We start from the raw sequence: 18,116 nt of genomic DNA, 5'->3' as shown, positions 1-18,116 counted from the left end.
AATTGTAACAAACAAGATTTAAGCCAACATTTAGAACAGGAACCACAATATTTTAGCAATGCAACTATTTTTGTAATGTCCCCTATAGAATTATAACTATACACTTAGAATTTGACTTTTTCATTTTAATCCATTACTAAGCATGATATATTTCAGTAGTAGCTATCTGTGAACAAGCCATTTATCATGGGTGTTTATTTTGCACTAGTGATAGCTGCAGGATTTTGGCATAGCTTCAAGGTTTCTGTCCAACTATATACAGTAGAATGACTTAAGTGTAAATCTGACAAATACCAGTGTCTGATTTGAAAAGATATATATCAACAGCCACCATTTGTACACTGAGGCCAATACACATTTATGTTTAAGCAAAGTAGGAAGTAATTGTGCAGTTGGTTTCTGCAGTTTGCCTTGTAGTTATCTAAGCTTTAGAAATATTAAATCTGACAAGTATTTTCATGCTAGGCATGCATGCAAAGTAATCTGCCATTAGGGTGAGGGAATATTTATATTTGCTACAAGTATACAAAATATTGTTTATGAGCTTATTGTTTATGAGCTTTCCACTTATCCCCCTTTTCTTCTGTAGTAGGACCATTTTACAGTAGCAATAAATGTTGTAACACCTTAAACAGTACCCGGTGTAATGCAACATACATTATTAGCTGCTTTTACTCCCTTTCGTTAAATGAAATGCTGTCCTTTCTAATAATTTACAAAATGGCAGTCACATTCAACTGTTGAAACATAAAAGATTTGGAAGCCTGGAAACACATCCAACACATCCTCTTGACTACAAGCTGAGGAAGCAGGTCCTGTAATTGGCAGGAGAAGAAAGGGAAAGCTTATTTCTGCAGTATTTGAGTGTTACAGTGGGAGACTACTCTCTTGGGTCATGGAATGGCATTCTGTATACAGTATAATTGAGGTTGTTGGTCCTTGATTGAGCCCATTCTGGGGTCTAAGGTAGGAAGCAGTGAAGCCAGCATTCCTTAGCATTTGGCTGAGCAGGGACTTATAGTCAGTTCAAAGACACCGGATAGCATTCTCTCAGAGGCAGTTGCTATCAGTACTAGAACTATATTTAACTTTGTTAATATGCTTTCTTCCAGTCCTTGATATGCAGAAAACCATATCACTATAAATTGCACTGACCTGGTTTTCAAGGTCTCTCTTACCTCAGTGATGAGGTAAGGAACTGGTGCTGTTTTGACATCGGGAATAAAAGGACAAGGGTTGGTAGATTTCACTACCTGCAATTCTCCTCCCACCAAGTATCACATGCAGGCAAGAAAACATCCAGCAATTGTTGCTGTAATAGTGGTTTGGGGAGGGTTTCAGTGCTAGTTCCTGGAATGGAAGCTTTAGCCACTTTTCAAACTGTCCATATAGTTCACAGGTGCAGAGATTCTCTGCACAGATCACATCTACTGTTTGCGTTATTTTTGAACGTTCTTGGAAAAGTACTCCATCTTTATCCTAAAACAGCTGGTACTTCAGTTGAGTTGGGGAAGGGCGCCCGGTAAAAATGCTTTTGTTTTCTTGGTTGTCTGTGATGTTGTCAGGAGTTTTCGTCAACATTAATGTTCAAAGGCATCAATACGTGTTTTTAATCCTAATTCTTTAAAATTCAACTTTTGCTTCCAGAGAGTGTTATATGGAAAAATCATTGCCTGAACCATCCTGATCTTTATAGTCCACATGTTGGACTCATCCAAGCATCTGAATATTTCTTGACTGTCAGGTCCTTTAATTGATTGTTCATCCTAAAAGGCAGAAGATATCTAGCTCTTCAGTATCTTCATTGTCAGTTCTAAGACTGGTTGTCGTAGCAGCTTCATTATTGTGGTGGTCTTTATATTTAATTCTGGTCCCATTCCCCCCCCCCTGCCCGCCCCATTATGCTCCTTGATTTTCATTACTAGAGTTTGCCATCGCTTGCGCTTTCACCATCAAGGGTATATCAGGGTAGTGGAAATTATTGGCATCCCCCCCCCCTCCAGTTTTAAAATCATACTCATCTTTTTCCAACCTAGCTTCCTTCCATACAGGTACTCTTTGATTTACAACCATTTGCTTGCTACCATTCAAAGTTATAACAGCCTCCCCTCCAAAAGATACTTTTTATCATTAGTACATTACCATTAATATACTCATCAGAAGTAACTATTGGTAATTTTATGTTCCATTTTCCCCATTTCTCTTCTATAGCTATCTACACAACCGATCTGAATCTCCTACCACTTAGTTTCATTGGATTACTTTAGATTCCAGATTTTTAAGTGAAAAAAAACTTTAATCAAATGTATCTTAGGGATATGCTTCCTATAGGCTAAAGGACAAGCAAGAAGACAAGCAGCTTTTCTGTCTGTAGAGATTCTCAATCATCCGGATCATGGTTGTCTCAAAGGTGCTTTTTTCAAGAGGCAACTGGACTTTCTGTTTTTTCTTTGAAGACGTTTCACTTCTCATCCAAGAAACTTCTGGATGAGAAGCTAAATGTCTTCAAAGAAAAGCCAGGAAGTCCAGATGCCTCTTGAAAAAAGCACCTTTGGGGAAAAGCAAGAAGATATTCCCAAGAAAAGGTGATTTTCCAAAATCTTGTTTTGATTCAAAAAGGTTGAGCTTTGTTTGTTGATTGGAGGCTTAGGTTTTTGACAGTCTGTGAAACAACAGAAGCTGTAAGGAATGTTGTAAATCCAGAGGAAAGCTATATTCCGACTCCGCTTATGAATTAAGTAATGTGACAACAATGTAAGGGATGAACATTTTGTTCATCCAGAAAGTGATCCTTTCTCTCTTTCCTTCTTTTCAAACTCACAGGCTGCTAAGTCAATTTCTTTTGCCAAGCTCTTTATAGTATGACAGCTTATTCAAGTTAATTTCTTCCAAATGTCCTTAAAACCCTTTGAATGAAAACGGCTTTACTTTTTGAATAAATATTTGACCTTTTACGCACAAAACTCCCCTCCTTTTTAAAATGTTCACGAACTCACTCATATTTGAATGTGTATATAAAAATGCTACAGTTTGGATTAGAGAACCGGGAGTTGCTATTATGGCTGCGGTGGCAGAAATATTTCACTTTAGCTGATTTGTTAGATAAACAGAGTGACTGGAAACTCACATTGTGCAATTAGGCAACTGTTCCACAGCCTTTGTTTTGTCACCATATGCTTCTAAACCAGTAGCCTTATTTACTAACTTTAATCCTGTAAAATTCAATCTTTACTTTTTTATCTGAATGCAACCAAATTTATGTTACTATTTTATTTTTATTACATTGTTATTTCATTGTTTACCAGTGAGGTAGACGTATATACCATAAAACAAATTAGGTTAATAAAAGCCTGGAATCTGAGAGTGACTTTTAAACGGGTCAGTCATTGTGGCTCTACTTTAGGAAAAATAATGATTTAATTTTTCATAGATTCTCCTACTAAAAATGAAATGTTTTAATTATGCAGGATGGTTTAATTGTAGTCATTTAGTAAGCAATAACAGCTGAAGTTAAAGATGCAGTTTGTCTACAGGTTCTTAGTAGTGAGTAGTAGTAGCCCTCACAAGTACAATTTACTGAAGGCATATGCTCAGAAATACCCATTTATTTAGTGGTGCTCATTCTCTCGCAAGTGTATTTAAGACAGCAGCTTTACCCTTTAAAGGGACACGGTGGCTCAGTGGCTAAGATGCTGAGCTTGTCAAGCAAAAAGGTTGGAAGTTTGGTGGTTCAAATCCCTAATGCCACGTAATGAAGTGAGCTCCCATTACTTGTCCCAGCTTCTGCCTGTCAGGGAAAATTTCACCCTGAGCTAATGAGGTCTGGAATCGACAGCTTTCCCAAACAGCATATCTTCAATAAGCGAAAGTGAAGTCCAATAACAAGTTCTAATTAAAACAAACTTTTAATGTAAGAAAATAAGAAATGAGAAAATAAACAAATCTATCTAATTGTTACATTTTGGCAAGAGCAAATTATCGTCCACCCTCTTTGGCAGACGAACAAAGATCAAAAATAAAGAAGTCTCTGGAATGTGTGTTGAGCAGGCGCAATACATCACTTGCTGATAAAGCCTATGACCTGCCTATGACCTGCGCAGTAACTTTTCAGCTCAGCTAGCAAACCAATTAACGCAGTGACACTGCCAACCTAGCAGTTCAAAAGCAGGTATAAATACAAGAAGAAAAATAGGGACCACCTTTACCTTGCCTGTTGCTCGTTCCAGCTCCTGTGGAACCAGCTGTTCAAAAGCGTGGAACTGTGAGTAGATAAATGTGTACCACTTTGGCAGGCAGCTTAATGGACACATGAAAGGAACCCTCAACTGGGCATTCCCCAGGCAACTGTGATGTCGACTGGTTAATCTTTTCAACCTGGATGCGCTCTGGTGCTCCCCAGACAACTGTAGTGATTTACCCACAGCACATAAGCTGCAGCTTGCATAGCTCACAATTCCCATTTTTGTTTTTCTCCCCATCACTGCCTGTCTGCAGGAATAGGTGAAGATTTATTCCCTAACTGTCTTGAGTTAGAACTACCAGCAAGTGAAATATTAGGATTTGAAAAAAAAAATATTTTATTGCTCAGGAGGTATTTGCATTCTATCCAGGGGTGGGTTTCAAAATTTCTTAGCAAGGGGTTCTCTGCATAGTTGCTGGGTGGGTGTGGCCATCGTGGGCATAGTCTAGTTGGCCTCCTGCACCAGGACAGGGGGGGGGGAGTACATTTTTGCCTTCCCAGGCTCTGGAGGCTTTCCTCGAGCCTCTGGGAAGGCAAAAATGGCCTCCCCACACCCCAGCCCATTTCCGGCCTTCCCAAACATCTGATAGGCCCATTTTTCACCCTCCCCAAGCTTCCGCGTGAGCCCCTGCATTTACCTGCATCCAAAACGGGCTGCGTGGGGACTCCTGGGAGGGATGGGGCAGACAGGGCCAGCCAGGAGTGGGATTTGGAGGTTCTCTGAACTGCACAGAATCTTAGCTAAAGGTTCTCGCTAACCCCTGCAAACCCCCGGCAGCCCAACCCTGATTCTATCTAACATCTGCTTTCATTTCCCTAATAGAGTTTACATATTATTATATTGTAGACCGCCTTCTTCAACCTTGGTAAACTTAAGCACACTGGTTGGGGAATTCTAGGAGTTGAACTCCACATTTCTTAAAAGTTTCCAAGGTTGAGAAACACTGCAACAGATTATCACTAGACAAAGTCATGTTTTATAAGGCTTTTCTTATACAATATCAAGCAGTACTAATAAAATTAGTACTAAGAGTTATGCTTTTGTAATCAGATGAAGTTATTATTGACAAAATGGATGTATTTCAGCATTCAGAAATGGCAGTCAAGCAGTTTTGAGGATTAAAAGCAATTTATTTTCAGGCACTTAATGAGTTAAAAGTCTTACTCCACATTGTAGATGGAAAAAAAGAGGAAAGTATCTTCCTGGAGGAAATGCAGTTTTCTTTCTATATACAGTAAAACTAGTGCAATTTGGTGTATTCTCGGATAATAATCAGCAGCAATGAGGAATAATAGTCTCTGTTAAAATACATTATAGTCTGAAGTATTTTTTACAAACATGATGCTAAATCATTCATTTTAAACTATATGCATGAACAGAAAGGATTCCATAGGAAATCTTGGACTTCTTCCTCTCTAATTCTTCAAAAAGGAATAAACCAGAATTTAATTTATTCTGCAGTAAATTCCTGGTTTGTTTAAATAAACTTTAATCAACATGACAAACATGAATGTTCAGTTGTTTCTGCCTTGTTTACAAAGGACATTGAATTGAATCCTTATATAATGATGCAGCAGGAATCTGCTGAAGCAAATTGAATTTTGGCTTATTTCTCTTCCTAGGCATATGGGGAAAAGAAGGCAGACTTTCACCAGCACAGAACAGTGGAGCAAATACTTTCTTCCATTTTTGGAAAGGAGACAGTGAATAAATTTAGGGTGGGTTCTAGGCATGAGGCAGACCCTCTGCAAGCAAAAAGTGGGTGTTTTATTAGCTACATCTTTCTCATTGGCCAGAGGTTTCTCACCTCTGATTTAAAATGTCTTCTATTTGCATGTAAGGGACATGTAAATGTAGAAGCAATATCATTTGCTTTAAGCATAAGACAGAAGCTTCTGCTTCTCTTTGGTACTAATCCCCAGCAAAAGCAGTTTTGCAATAGAGAAAGAATACAGGTAGTCCTCAACTTACAACCTCTACTGAGCCCCAAAATTTGATTTGTTAAGTGAGACATTTGTTAAGTAAATTTTGCTCCATTTATGACCTTTCTTGCCCCAGTTAAGTGAATCAATGTAGTTGTTAAGTTAGTAATACAGTTCTTAAGTGAATCTGGCTTCCCCATTGACTTTGCTTGACAGAAGGTTCCAAAAGGTGATCACATGACTGCGGGACCCTGCAACAGTCATAAATATGAATCAATGGCCACAGGTCTGAATTTTGATCGCGGGATGCTGCAATGGTGGCGTGAAAAATGGTCAAAGGTCACTTTTTTCAGTGCCGTTGTAACTTCAAACGGTCACTAAATGAACTGCTATAAGTTGAGCACTTCCTGTATTGGGAAGGGAAATGGATTACTTTTTTTTGTCCAAAGAGCCTCAGTCATTCCAGGCTTCATGCTGCATCTACTTCTATAGTGCTGGGTGCAGCTTAAAGAATTTTGATTATCAGTCCCCCAAATGGCATGAGGAAAATATTTTCCAATAAAGAAATTCATTTTAATTTTTCTTACACTAAATATTATTTAGAGCAGTGCAGTTCATTTAATTTTGGTGTTCCTTAAATTTACTTAGCAGCGTGTGGTTCTGTGTCTTTCTTCTCAGATCTCAAATACTCAGTTGATAGTTCTGTCCAAAAAAGGGCAAAAACTTCTACCAGGAGACAGACTGAGCCTATGGCACATTTCTTTAAAGTTGGAAGCCGCACAATAAATTGTTGTTTACTTCCATTGACTGTAAAATGAAAGAATGCTTGTTATCCTTTGGAATATCTAGAAGAGTCAAACAAAATAGCTCAAGGCACGAAATCCAAACTGATTTGACAGAAAGCAGTGCTGATGAGAGGCATGAGATTATGAGCATTGTATTCATTTGAAACCTTAACTTGACCGGCTCTCACTTCTGCTTACGTAGCAATGCCAAAGTTACACATTTCCATCATAATTTTTATAACATTTCCATGGCTAAATGAAAAAAAAAGCAGCATTGTGGCTATGAAATGGAAGAAATATATCAAAAGGCATCATTTTGTAATTTTGCATTCCTAGTTGACATTAACCTCAACATTTTGCCTATTGGTTCAAATATATCTTAAGAGTGGTTACTCCCCCCCCCTCCATCAGCATGCATACATCCCTCTTTCATTCCCCACATCTACTACAGTAAACAATTAGTGCGTAAGCAACAGCATGTTCTGCAAAAGATTTCATTGCATGAGTTGTATGAAAGAGCTCAGGTTTTTTTTTTTTTTTGGTTGTCCTGGCTTTGGTTTTTCAATATAGAATTCTTTAGAGATGAACTTATTCATCCTGCTTCAATCTAGCACAATATTCTTCCAAGATAAGTTTTAAGTGTCTTTCAGATTTGTTCTTGGTTCTTGGTTCAGGAAGTATAGAAACTGCATTATTTTTCCCTCAAGACTCTGGAAAATAGAAGGAAAAACAAAGCATTAAAGATTTTATTTTTCATTGCATAAATAATTGAATCTCTTGGTTTTCTAAAAAAAAATGACATTGTGTTATGAGTTAATATGATTGTGTTACGATTAATCAAAACAAACATTTAACCGTTCCAGCTATTAATTTTTACATATTTATTTGGCATATTCATATACCGCTTATTTTTAAAATTTCAGAGTGGCTTATAATAAAAATGATACATATGTATTACATTTTGTTTGATTAGGAAAATATATTATTATTATTATTTCATACAATTCTGCAATAAGGTCGCAAACACTGAACAAATATCAAATGCAAAGGATAATTGTAAATGTATGGATAGAATCATTTTATTACAAATGCTTCAGGAAATATGATAAGATTGATTTAATTATTCATTCTTTATTCCATTCATCAAATTTGTATGGTTGCCCACCTGCCAAAAAAGAACTCTGGTGCTATATAGCATTTAAGTATGTGTGTGCGCGCGTGTATATGTGTGTGTGTCTGTGTGTGTGTGTAGGAATGTACGTACGTATATATATATGGTCATTATTAAAAGTATAAAAAGCACATGAACAAAGAAAGGATGACATTAATTGTAGTAAGCAAGCCTTTGTAACATCTTCTTGGTCCCCTGGGATCCTCAGGCCTAATGGCACAGCCAGCTTTAGACACTTGTGAAATGTTAAGAGTGATGGATGTGTGTGATTTATACATGTATGTATGTATGTAATAAAGTTTCACATAATCTATCACATAGTTATTTTTCACCATATATTTCTGTACAACTTGTAACATAAGTCTATTGCTATAGCTCTCTGAAGAGAAGGAATGAAGAATGGTTGCAATACTTTCATAGTACTCTTCAAATACATGGGAGAATATCACACAAAAGAAGGTCAACATTTGTTTTCTATCATTCCAAAGAATGAGACCCAGAAACATGGATTGAAGTTGCAGGAAGGCAATTTCTGATTGAATTGTTAGAAAGATATTCAGCAGAAAGAGCTGTTTGAATGTAAAACCTGTCATCTGGAGAGTAGCGGACTCTCCTTCACTGAATGTAATTATGCAGATGTTGGATGGCCATTTGTCAAGAAGAGTTCAGTTTAGATTCAAGCATGGACTCTCCAGTCTGTGATCTTACATAGCTCTTTCTAATGATATGATTCTATGATCAACACATTGTTGCAACAGAAAAGTTCTGTTCCATTTGTTTGTTTACAATGTGTATGTGTTTGTTGGCCTTCCCTGAAGGAGGAAGTTATGGTAGGATTGATATTGCTAACTACCTACCCCTCCTAACAAGAGCACCTGACAGTTTAATTCTGCTTCACCTCCTTAATGTTTTTGTTCATCACGAAGCACTAAGAATGCAGCTAAGAATGTCTAAAGCTGCATTTGAAGGTATCCATTGGAATATCTTGAGTCTTGTTATGTCTTAGTTATCACAGACCCGTCTTGAAGGCAGATACATAACATGGCAAAAACAATGATGCCTGTCACAAGCATTCTAACAAACAGTAGCCATAGCAGAAAGAGCTGTCACTTTTGCTGGACTGTGGGAGGAATATTTAGCATCTGGAACTTGCTTAATATTGGAACAGGTGGAGAGCCAATGCTCCCTCTCCGCATACCTCCTAATATATCAGAAGTGGACTTCCCTCCCCATAGTTCTGCATCTCATATTATCTGGCTCATCAGGAAGATGTGGGACCTGCCAGATTTAGTTGTACATCCTGCTCCGGAGCATAAATATGGAATATATCTTTGGGTAAATCAGACAGACTCATAAATAAATAAGTTAGTTTTGCTTTATAACCTTATATGTATAATCATTTTTGTTTTTGTTTGTAATAAGACAAACCACTAAGTAAAAATAATTAGCAAGTATTAACTCCTTTGCAAACAAATACTTCACGGGTGCAATCCAAAGTTGTTAAATATGGGTGTCTTAACCCCACAGTATTTGTTTCCAGAGAGTAAGTCATCTGTGTACCAAGTTTGGTTGAAATTGCTTGAGGCATTCCAAAGTTATGTTACAACACACACACAGAGCCGTGTGTATGTATGAGTGCATGTGTGTGTGTGTGTGTGCGTGTGTGTGTGTGTATATATATGTATGTATGTATGTATGTATGTATGTATGTATGTATGTATGTATGTGTATATATATGATAGATAGATAGATTAAATTTAAGAGAAAAGCATATATTTATTGCTAAAATAGTCTGTAATTATCTGGAAAATACAGCTTATTTTTATTTTGCCCTTTTCTTATTTTATCAAGGAGCTTTGAAGCAAAGTCTAAATACAGAACAGTCTCGAAAAAGGGACTTGTAGCATTTCTCTAAGCCACTCACCTGATGCTGTGTTTTAGTTTGAACCTTCAAAACAACCCTTTTACTTGTTCTGTATCAGGGTCCAGGTCAATATCATAGAAGCAAGGCCTTGTGGGCAATCCAGGCATGGTGGTCATCTAAGGGATCAAAGAACCAGGAGTTACACTTCAACAATTCTAATCTGGAAACCTCTCTACACATAGGTAGGATGAAGTAGAAGACCACAATGTTCTTCATGGCCCATAGATAGAACTAACCCAGCTCTACTCCAGTTCCTTTTGCTAAACCAAATTCTGTGAACAATTGCAAAGAATTTCTGGGAAGGGAAATAAAAGGCTATAATATCCCAAACCTTATGGGACTAAGCTTATAAAAAGAGTTCGGTGTTCTAAAAGATATAAAGCAAAGGAATGCATATGGAATGTAAATTGTTAACTACAGTGGATTCAAAGCAGAAACTTTATAAATACCATGCTTTATGTATGTGCAGTTTGCATCTGACAGAAATCTGTTATGACCAGCTTATTTCTTTTTATTTTTAGGACCCATTTAGTAGTACAAACATTTCCAAAATTATGGTTGTTATCGATTATATAAATAATTTGACATGAATCATATTGCTGCAATATACTGAATAATTAATTGAAAATAATTTTAGCCTGGATATTACAAAGGTTGGGCAGATATTTTTGTAGCCAACAAAGATGGAACGCAAGCGAAGTATCTGATTTCATACTTTTGGGGGGTATAAATTCTAAATATGTTTCTAAATAGGCAATCCTCAATTAACAATGTAACCAATTTTGTTGTATTTATTTTGTACAATGACAATAAAGCAGGGGTGAAATTCAGCAGGAGAACCAGCAGCAGAAATTTTGAGTAGTTCGGAAAACCCGCAAATACCATCTCTGGTTGGCCCCAGAGTAGGGTGGGAATGGAGATTTTGCAGTATCCTTCCCCTGCCACACCAACCAAGCCATGCCCACCGGTAGTAAAAAAAACCTGCATTTCACCACTGCAATAAAGGCTATACTAATTGGTAACAACAACATTAGGTGACCATTGGAAGTGACAACAGGATTGAACGAATGGTATTTATGACTGCTCCCCAAAGTTATGGCCTTTGTAGCGCCCCATGGTCATGGTATCAAAATTTGGGTACTTGAGAACCAGGCCAGGCTGCAGCATATGCTTCAATTCCCCCCATCTGCCTGTCTCCTCACCCCATCTCTGCCTTTTGGCCACCCTACACTCTGTGACAAGGCAGTGGTGTCTTATCTGCTGAAGGGAGCTTGCCTGGCCTAACTAGGGAAGAAGGGAAGTAGGATGGAGCCAGCAGATTGAACAGGGCAGGAGACACATGAGGTCCTCACCTAATGACACTGTCCTTGCCTAGTGTCTATTGGAACTACCGTTGCTAAGTAGTACATGACGTTTTGCCTAACAGCATCTTCACTTAGCAATGGAAATAGGGTAGTTAGGCGAAGACTACTATATATAATATTCTACAGACTGAGGAGAGTGTTTGAACTAGTTCCACCAATCTACAGGACAAATGTCCCTCTTTCCAAAGAGAGAAAGAAAGATACGGTAAATGTTTATTATAAACTCTAAGAAAAAAGATCACCATAATAAAATAATACATAAAACCCAAGGATTTGTGAAAGAAAAAATTAGATTCCCAGTTCTTTTCTCTCTCTAAGTTATCTTTCCCTGTATTCTTGTATTTCCATGAATGCAGTAAACTGCTATTGACTAACAATTAAGGGAAGCTTCATCAACTTCCAGTTTTCTCTCCTCAGAATTTTCCTTCTGATTCTTAATGAAGAAAGAACACTTTACTTGCATGCTATTCTGAATATATTGCTTTATGTAAAGCTAAATACATACACAAATTATACAGAGCCTATGCAGCTTACATCTTAATGGTTCTTAAAAGAATTAGCTATAAGCAGCTAATTAGAAGACAGAAATGCCCAGCATCCATCTTGATGTAATTAAAATAAGCTGATTATATCCTATGACAAAACAAATGCCATGACAAAAGTTCATTGCAAATGTTCTTGGATCCTGGCAGGCTGAACTGACAACAAATATGAAAACAAACATTCCAACAATAGGTAGGAACAAGTGGGGTGCTTGAATCGATGGTATTGTTACAAAACAGAACCAGTTATAAGGTACTTTCTCTCCAAATCAAGCCTACCCAAAATGTGACACAAGTAGACCACAGAGTAATATTGCAATAATTAAATGAGCCAAGATACATTTTGCCAAGAAAATAACAATGCAGATCTCATTCTAATTAAATACAGTTGCAAGAAATGCATAATTAGTTCTCCTCTGATTCTTAAAAAATGTTTATTGTCATAATGAATTGCAATGCTAGGAAAAAGGCACAAATCCTTTCCCATGTATGACATTCTCTGAATTTGAATTCCGCTTCCAAGTGTTACGAAGTCTCTAGTGAAAATATCAGTTTGGGATACCCAATTGTGGTAAAGCACTTTGTGGAAATTCACATAAACATAACAGAGAAGTGAGAGTTGAAGCAATCTCTGGAGGAAAAGATTGTAGGAAGGGCTAATAGAGCTAATATTTAGAAATATTTATGTCTTCCTGACAGGAAGACAAAAATCACAACAAAACATATTTAGTGACTCTCATTATCTGAGAAAATTATGAAAACAGAGTAAGGCTCGTGTCATTATTCATTACAATTTCCCAAACTGGAAACAGCTCATCCAATTGACATTCTTTCTATACACACACACACACACACAACTTCCTAAATTGCCTTATTCAGCAACTTGTAGATATAATTCTTTATTGGCCAAGTGTGCTTGGAATCACAAGAAATTTGTCTCTGCTGCATAAGCTCTCAGTGTTCATACAAACAACAAAGTGATAGGTCATAGGTCATAAGATCATAATCATAAGATACAACAAAAAATGATACATCATAATATACCAATAGGAGAAGGTAGTAGAAAGATGAGAGGTGAGAAAGATGAGAAGGATGAAAAGATGGCAAGGATAATAGCAATAGAGCCATTTACATGGGTAAATATCTTTAAGCATAAGACAGTGCTGTAGGAGTTAAGTGTTCGGCAGATTGATTGCATGGGAGAAGAAACTATCTTTGTGTCTTGTTGTTTGGGCAGGCAAAGCCCTATAGCAGTGTCTTGAAGTTGAAGAAGTTATCTCGGATGTGAAGTGTCTGTAGATATTTTCTCAGTCCTCGTTCTGGTTCGTGAAATATACAGGTCCTCAATGGAAGGCAGGTTAATTGTTTTTTCTGCAGTCCTAACTATCTGTAGAATTCTGTACCTGTCCTGTTTCGTTCCTGTTCCAAACTAGATAACTAATAGAGGTACAAATTACAGACTCAATAATTCTTCTGTAGAACTGTATCAGCAGATCCTTGGGCAATCTGAACTTTCTAAGTCTCCCTGAGTTCATTGCTGTGCCTTTTTATTGTTGGTTCTAATGTTAGATGTTCATTTCAAGTCCTGGGAGATTATAGAAACCTAAAGGACTCTACTGAGATACTGTGTAGTATATAATGTTGTAAGAGGTGGTAGAATAGGAGGGCTTCTCTTAAAATATACTATAATTTTTACAGTTTTAAGAGTGTTCAGCTCCAGACTCTCCCAGCTGCACCACAGGGCCAGTTGTTCTACCTCCCATCTGTATGCAGACACACCGTCATCTCAAATGAGACCAATGATTGTTGTGTCATCTGCAAACTTCAGTTCAGATATAGGACATCACCCTTCTGAAAAATGTAAAGGCAATGAAAGCATTTTAAAAGCAGATATTCAACAACTGGGGGGAGGGCTTATTTTAGAGGTCAGCTGATTTTTTATCTGTTCTGGATAGAGAAATGCTCTCCAAAAAGGAGGTGGTACACAATATGCAGGTCTTTCTGGACTCACAATTCCTGATAGATCAAGAGGTAGTCTTTGATTAGAAGAATATTTGCTCAGCCTTGACTGGTCTATCAGTTATGGCCATTCTATAACAAAGAGGCATTGGTTGACTTTTGTAATTTACTCTACCTGGATCTGCTGCTGAAGGCCACTCATAAACCACAGATGACATTGAATGTGGTGGCCCATCTACTAAAGATAATGTCTCAATGCACCCACATAACATTTGCTTGTCTTGTGTCTAAAATAAATATGTTTAAATCTGCAGAAACCAAATAACCTAACAGACCAGAACTGATGTCACAGTTACTCATAAACAATTTGCAACTTATTTCTTTTTAAATTAACACAGAAAAGCAGAAGGCAACTGGATTTTGTTTTTTCTTTGAAGACATTTCACTTCTCATCAAGAAGCTTCTTCAGCTCTTATAGGATAGTGGGGAATGGAAGGATTTATATTCCTTGCAGACAGTCGGTCATTTGTATCCTAAACTATTCAACTTTTAGGCTGAAAACAACCAGCTACCGTGTTTCCCCGAAAATACAACATGTCCTGTTAATAAGCCCAGGCCTGGTTTTTGAGGTGGGTGTAAATATACGGACTCCCCCGAAAATAAGCCCTAGTGAAAGGGTGCCGTGGCAAGTACAGGAAGCCCTTCCCTTCCCTGGTCACCTTCTCAGCTCCTTAATCGGATCAGTTTAGCTGATCCGGCTGCCATTCAAAAAACAGCTGATTTGCGGGTGCTGCTCAGGCCGTGGCCTCCGGCAAGTGTGGTTACTTCTGCCATCGATTATGGCCACAAAAGCAGCAGGAGGCCAAGTACTGCACCCCACGCGCCTTGCACCGGCCTTCCAAAGGGTACTGTAGCAGCAGTTATCCACAATTTTTAAATCATTATTTCGTCCCGACCCACGTGGCCCAGTGAACCACGTGGATCTGGACAAAATAAGGGTAAAAAAATTGTGCATAGCTGCTGCTACAATACCCTTCAGAAGGCCGGCTTGAGTCTCCTGCTGCAAAAGTGGCTGCGCCCGAGACTGCTTTTGGTAGAGGAGGCAAAGGAGAAGCAATCAGCTTCATCTTGCCCTTGCCCTCAGCCCCCCGTTCGGCTGAGCTGAAGCAGAGAAGTGGCCCGCAGAGTTTCAGGAGCAAAGTTGAGGCTGACAGGAGTCAGGTCAGGGGGGAATGTCCAGTGTGGCCCCAGCGCTCTTCTTTCCTTGGAAACAGAATCTTGGGAGTGGGAAACAGCATTCCCAGGAAGGCTGGGTATGTCGGTATGTGTATAAAAAACACAAAGCGAGGGATTAAGGAGCTTTGTGAAGCGTTACGCCTACATGCAAAGTTTGGCAAGAGAGGGAGAAGACATACTTCCCTCTCTTGGCAGTGTTTTGCTTGAAAAGATTTGAGAATCATCCAGAGAGAAGAATGAGCCCTGCGAGGAGATGCTGCCGACACTGCTGCCTGCAGAGACACAGACAGAGTGAAGTTCAGCCCACAAGACTATCTGAAGGTGGAGGGGGGGAGATTTCCTGCACATCGGCAGCGGCATCTTCTCGCAAAGCTTCTTCCAACATCCCCAGTTGTATGGATTTCCATGCCTTCCTTTACAGGATGTTGCTTTGCACCTGGGACATCGGGAGAAGCCCTGTGAGGAGATGCCGCTGCCAAAGTGCAGGAAATCGCCCCCCCCTGTAGATCATCCTTTCAAAACGTAGTTTCACCAGGATGAAGAGGTGGCTGGAGGTGGAGTTTGCATTGGGTTGGGCTTTCTTTGCAAGGCGGATGATCTGGGGAGCAAGAGATTTAGGAAGCCTGGGCTGGCGTGGGTCTGTTTCTCCAGTGAAGCATCTGATTCATCCCTAGGGGTGAACGTTTCACCCTTTGTCATCTCTCTGCCCTGGCTTGGAAGCTGCAGAGGAAGCCTGCCATGCCCGGTGAGGGGTGGGGGAGAAGTGACAGCAAGAGGAGCCACGTCTTGCTCCACACATCTTGCTTCTCCCCCACCCCACCTGCCACCTGTCTCACTAAAGAGACAGTGGGGAAGGGAAGCATCCTGGATTCTGTTAACATTGGGGCGGGGTGGGAGGAGTGGGGCTGTGAGACATGCATCCTACCTGAGACTTGCAGCTCTGTCGTTTTCCTCACTGTTTTGTCCAGGGAACTTGAACTCGTGAGGTTTTTTTTTTTACAGGGTGCTTCCCTGGACAAAACAGCGAGAACTTAACTTAACTTTATTGGATTTCTAGACCGCCCCTCTCTCAAAAGAGACTCGGGGCGGTGTACAGTCATATTAAAATGGTTAGACAGTAAATATACATGTTTTAAGTATACAATAAATAAATTAAACATAGGACTGGAGGAGGTAGTAGAAATTCCCTGTACAATTTAGTTAAGTTAAATTAAAAATTTTAGAAAATTTAAAAAGTTAAAAACATTAACCTTAAAAGCTATCCCAAATAAAATATCCGCCAGGAGGAAGAGTAGAACTATAAGTGGGCCAGGCTGGCTACTTGGAACAGGTGAGTCTTAAGTTTTTGTCGGAAGGAGCAGAAGTCGGTAGTAGTTCTAATATCAGGGTCATTCCAGAGGGTTGGGCCCATCACAGAGAAGGCTCTACTCCTAGGTGCCGCCCGTTGGCATTGCTTGGTGGACGGCACCCGGAGGAGTCCCTCCCTGTGTGAGCGAATTGGTCGCAGGGATGTATGTGGCAGAATGCGATCCCGCAGGTAACTAGGTCCTGTGCTATGGAGCACTTTGAAGATGGTAATCAGCACCTTGAAACGCACCCGAAAAACCACAGGCAGCCAGTGCAGCTCGTGCAGGAAAGGTGTTATGTGGGAGTACCTAGTACTCCCCATGATGGCCCGCGCGGCCGCATTCTGAACTAGCTGTAGTCTTCGGGTACATCTCAAGGGGAGCCCCATGTAGAGAGCATTGCAGTAGTCCAGACGAGACGTCACCAGCGCATGAGTGACTGTGCATAAGGCATCCCGGTCCAATAGGGGGCGCAATTGGCGCACCAGGCGAACCTGGTGGAACGCCCCCCTTGCCACGGCTGCCCCATGGTCATCCATCGACAGCCGGGCATCTAGGAGGATGCCCAAATTGCGCGCCCGTTCCACAGGGGGTAGTTGTTCGCCCCCTATGGCCAGTGATGGAATCAACTGGTTGAACCGAGGCGCCGGTAGCCACAGCCACTCAGTCTTGGAGGGGTTAAGCTTGAGTCTGTTGTCCCCCATCCAGACCCGGACGGCTTCCAAACACCGGGACATCATTTCGACAGCCTCGTTGGGGTGGTTTGGGGTGGAAATGTACAGCTGAGTGTCATCAGCGTACAGATGGTATCCAACCCCAAAACCATGGATGATCTCATCCAGCGGCTTCACATATGCGTTGAACAGAAGGGGCGAGAGGACCGACCCCTGTGGCACCCCACAAGTGAGTGACCTCAGGGTCGACCTCTGCCCCCCTGCCAACACACATTGCGTCCGGTCGGAGAGGTAGGAGCCGAACCACCGCAAAACAGTGCCCCCAACTCCCATCCCCTCCAGCCGGCGCAGTAGGATACCATGGTCGATGGTATCAAAAGCCGCTGAGAGGTCTAATAGGACCAGGATAGAGGAACAACCCCTATCCCTGGCCCTCCAGAGATCATCAACCAACGCGACCAAGGCCGTCTCCGTGCTGTGACCGGGTCGGAAACCGGACTGGCGCGGGACTAGATAATCGGTTTCTTCCAGGTGTCGCGGAAACTGCTGTGCCACCACATTCTCTACAACCTTCGCTAAAAAGGGAAGGTTGGAGAGAGGACGATAATTAGCTAGTTCCGTCGGGTCCAGGGAAGGCCTCTTGAGTAAGGGCCTCACCACCGCCTCTTTCAAGGCGGCCGGTAGAGACCCTCACCCAATGAGGCGTTCACTAGGCCCAGGAGCCAGCCTCGTGTCGCTTCCCAGGAAGCCAGTACCAGCCAGAAGGGGCACGGGTCCAATAAACATGTAGTGGGTCGCAGCCGTCCACGCAACCTGTCCAAATCCTCGGGGGCAACAGAATCAAACTCCTCCCAGAATGGTCTCTCAAGACTCACTGTTGACGACTCCTCTGGTCCACTGAAGGGGGCCCATCCACTCCAGATCTGAGCGATTTTATCCTGCAGATATTCTC

General features: G+C 40.5%; 1 protein-coding gene across 2 annotated transcripts in view; it reads right to left on the bottom strand.

Moving 5' to 3' along the window:
* Nucleotides 1-5,355: 5,355 nt before the first annotated feature.
* The window catches only part of MTHFD1L (methylenetetrahydrofolate dehydrogenase (NADP+ dependent) 1 like), a 146,051-nt gene continuing 133,290 nt past the window's right edge, over nucleotides 5,356-18,116 (bottom strand). For both annotated transcript variants that reach the window (XM_081945648.1, XM_081945649.1), the window contains 2 exons: nucleotides 10,044-10,159; nucleotides 5,356-7,658 (listed from right to left, as the gene is read on the bottom strand). In XM_081945648.1, the coding sequence (XP_081801774.1) occupies nucleotides 10,070-10,159 (90 nt within the window). In that variant the 3' untranslated portion in view covers nucleotides 5,356-7,658; nucleotides 10,044-10,069. The remainder of the gene's footprint in view (nucleotides 7,659-10,043; nucleotides 10,160-18,116) is intronic.

Source organism: Natrix helvetica (genome assembly GCF_964273705.1).
Source record: "Natrix helvetica genome assembly, chromosome: 2".
Taxonomy (NCBI): domain Eukaryota; kingdom Metazoa; phylum Chordata; class Lepidosauria; order Squamata; family Natricidae; genus Natrix; species Natrix helvetica.
This window is presented reverse-complemented; position numbering and strand designations above follow the sequence as displayed.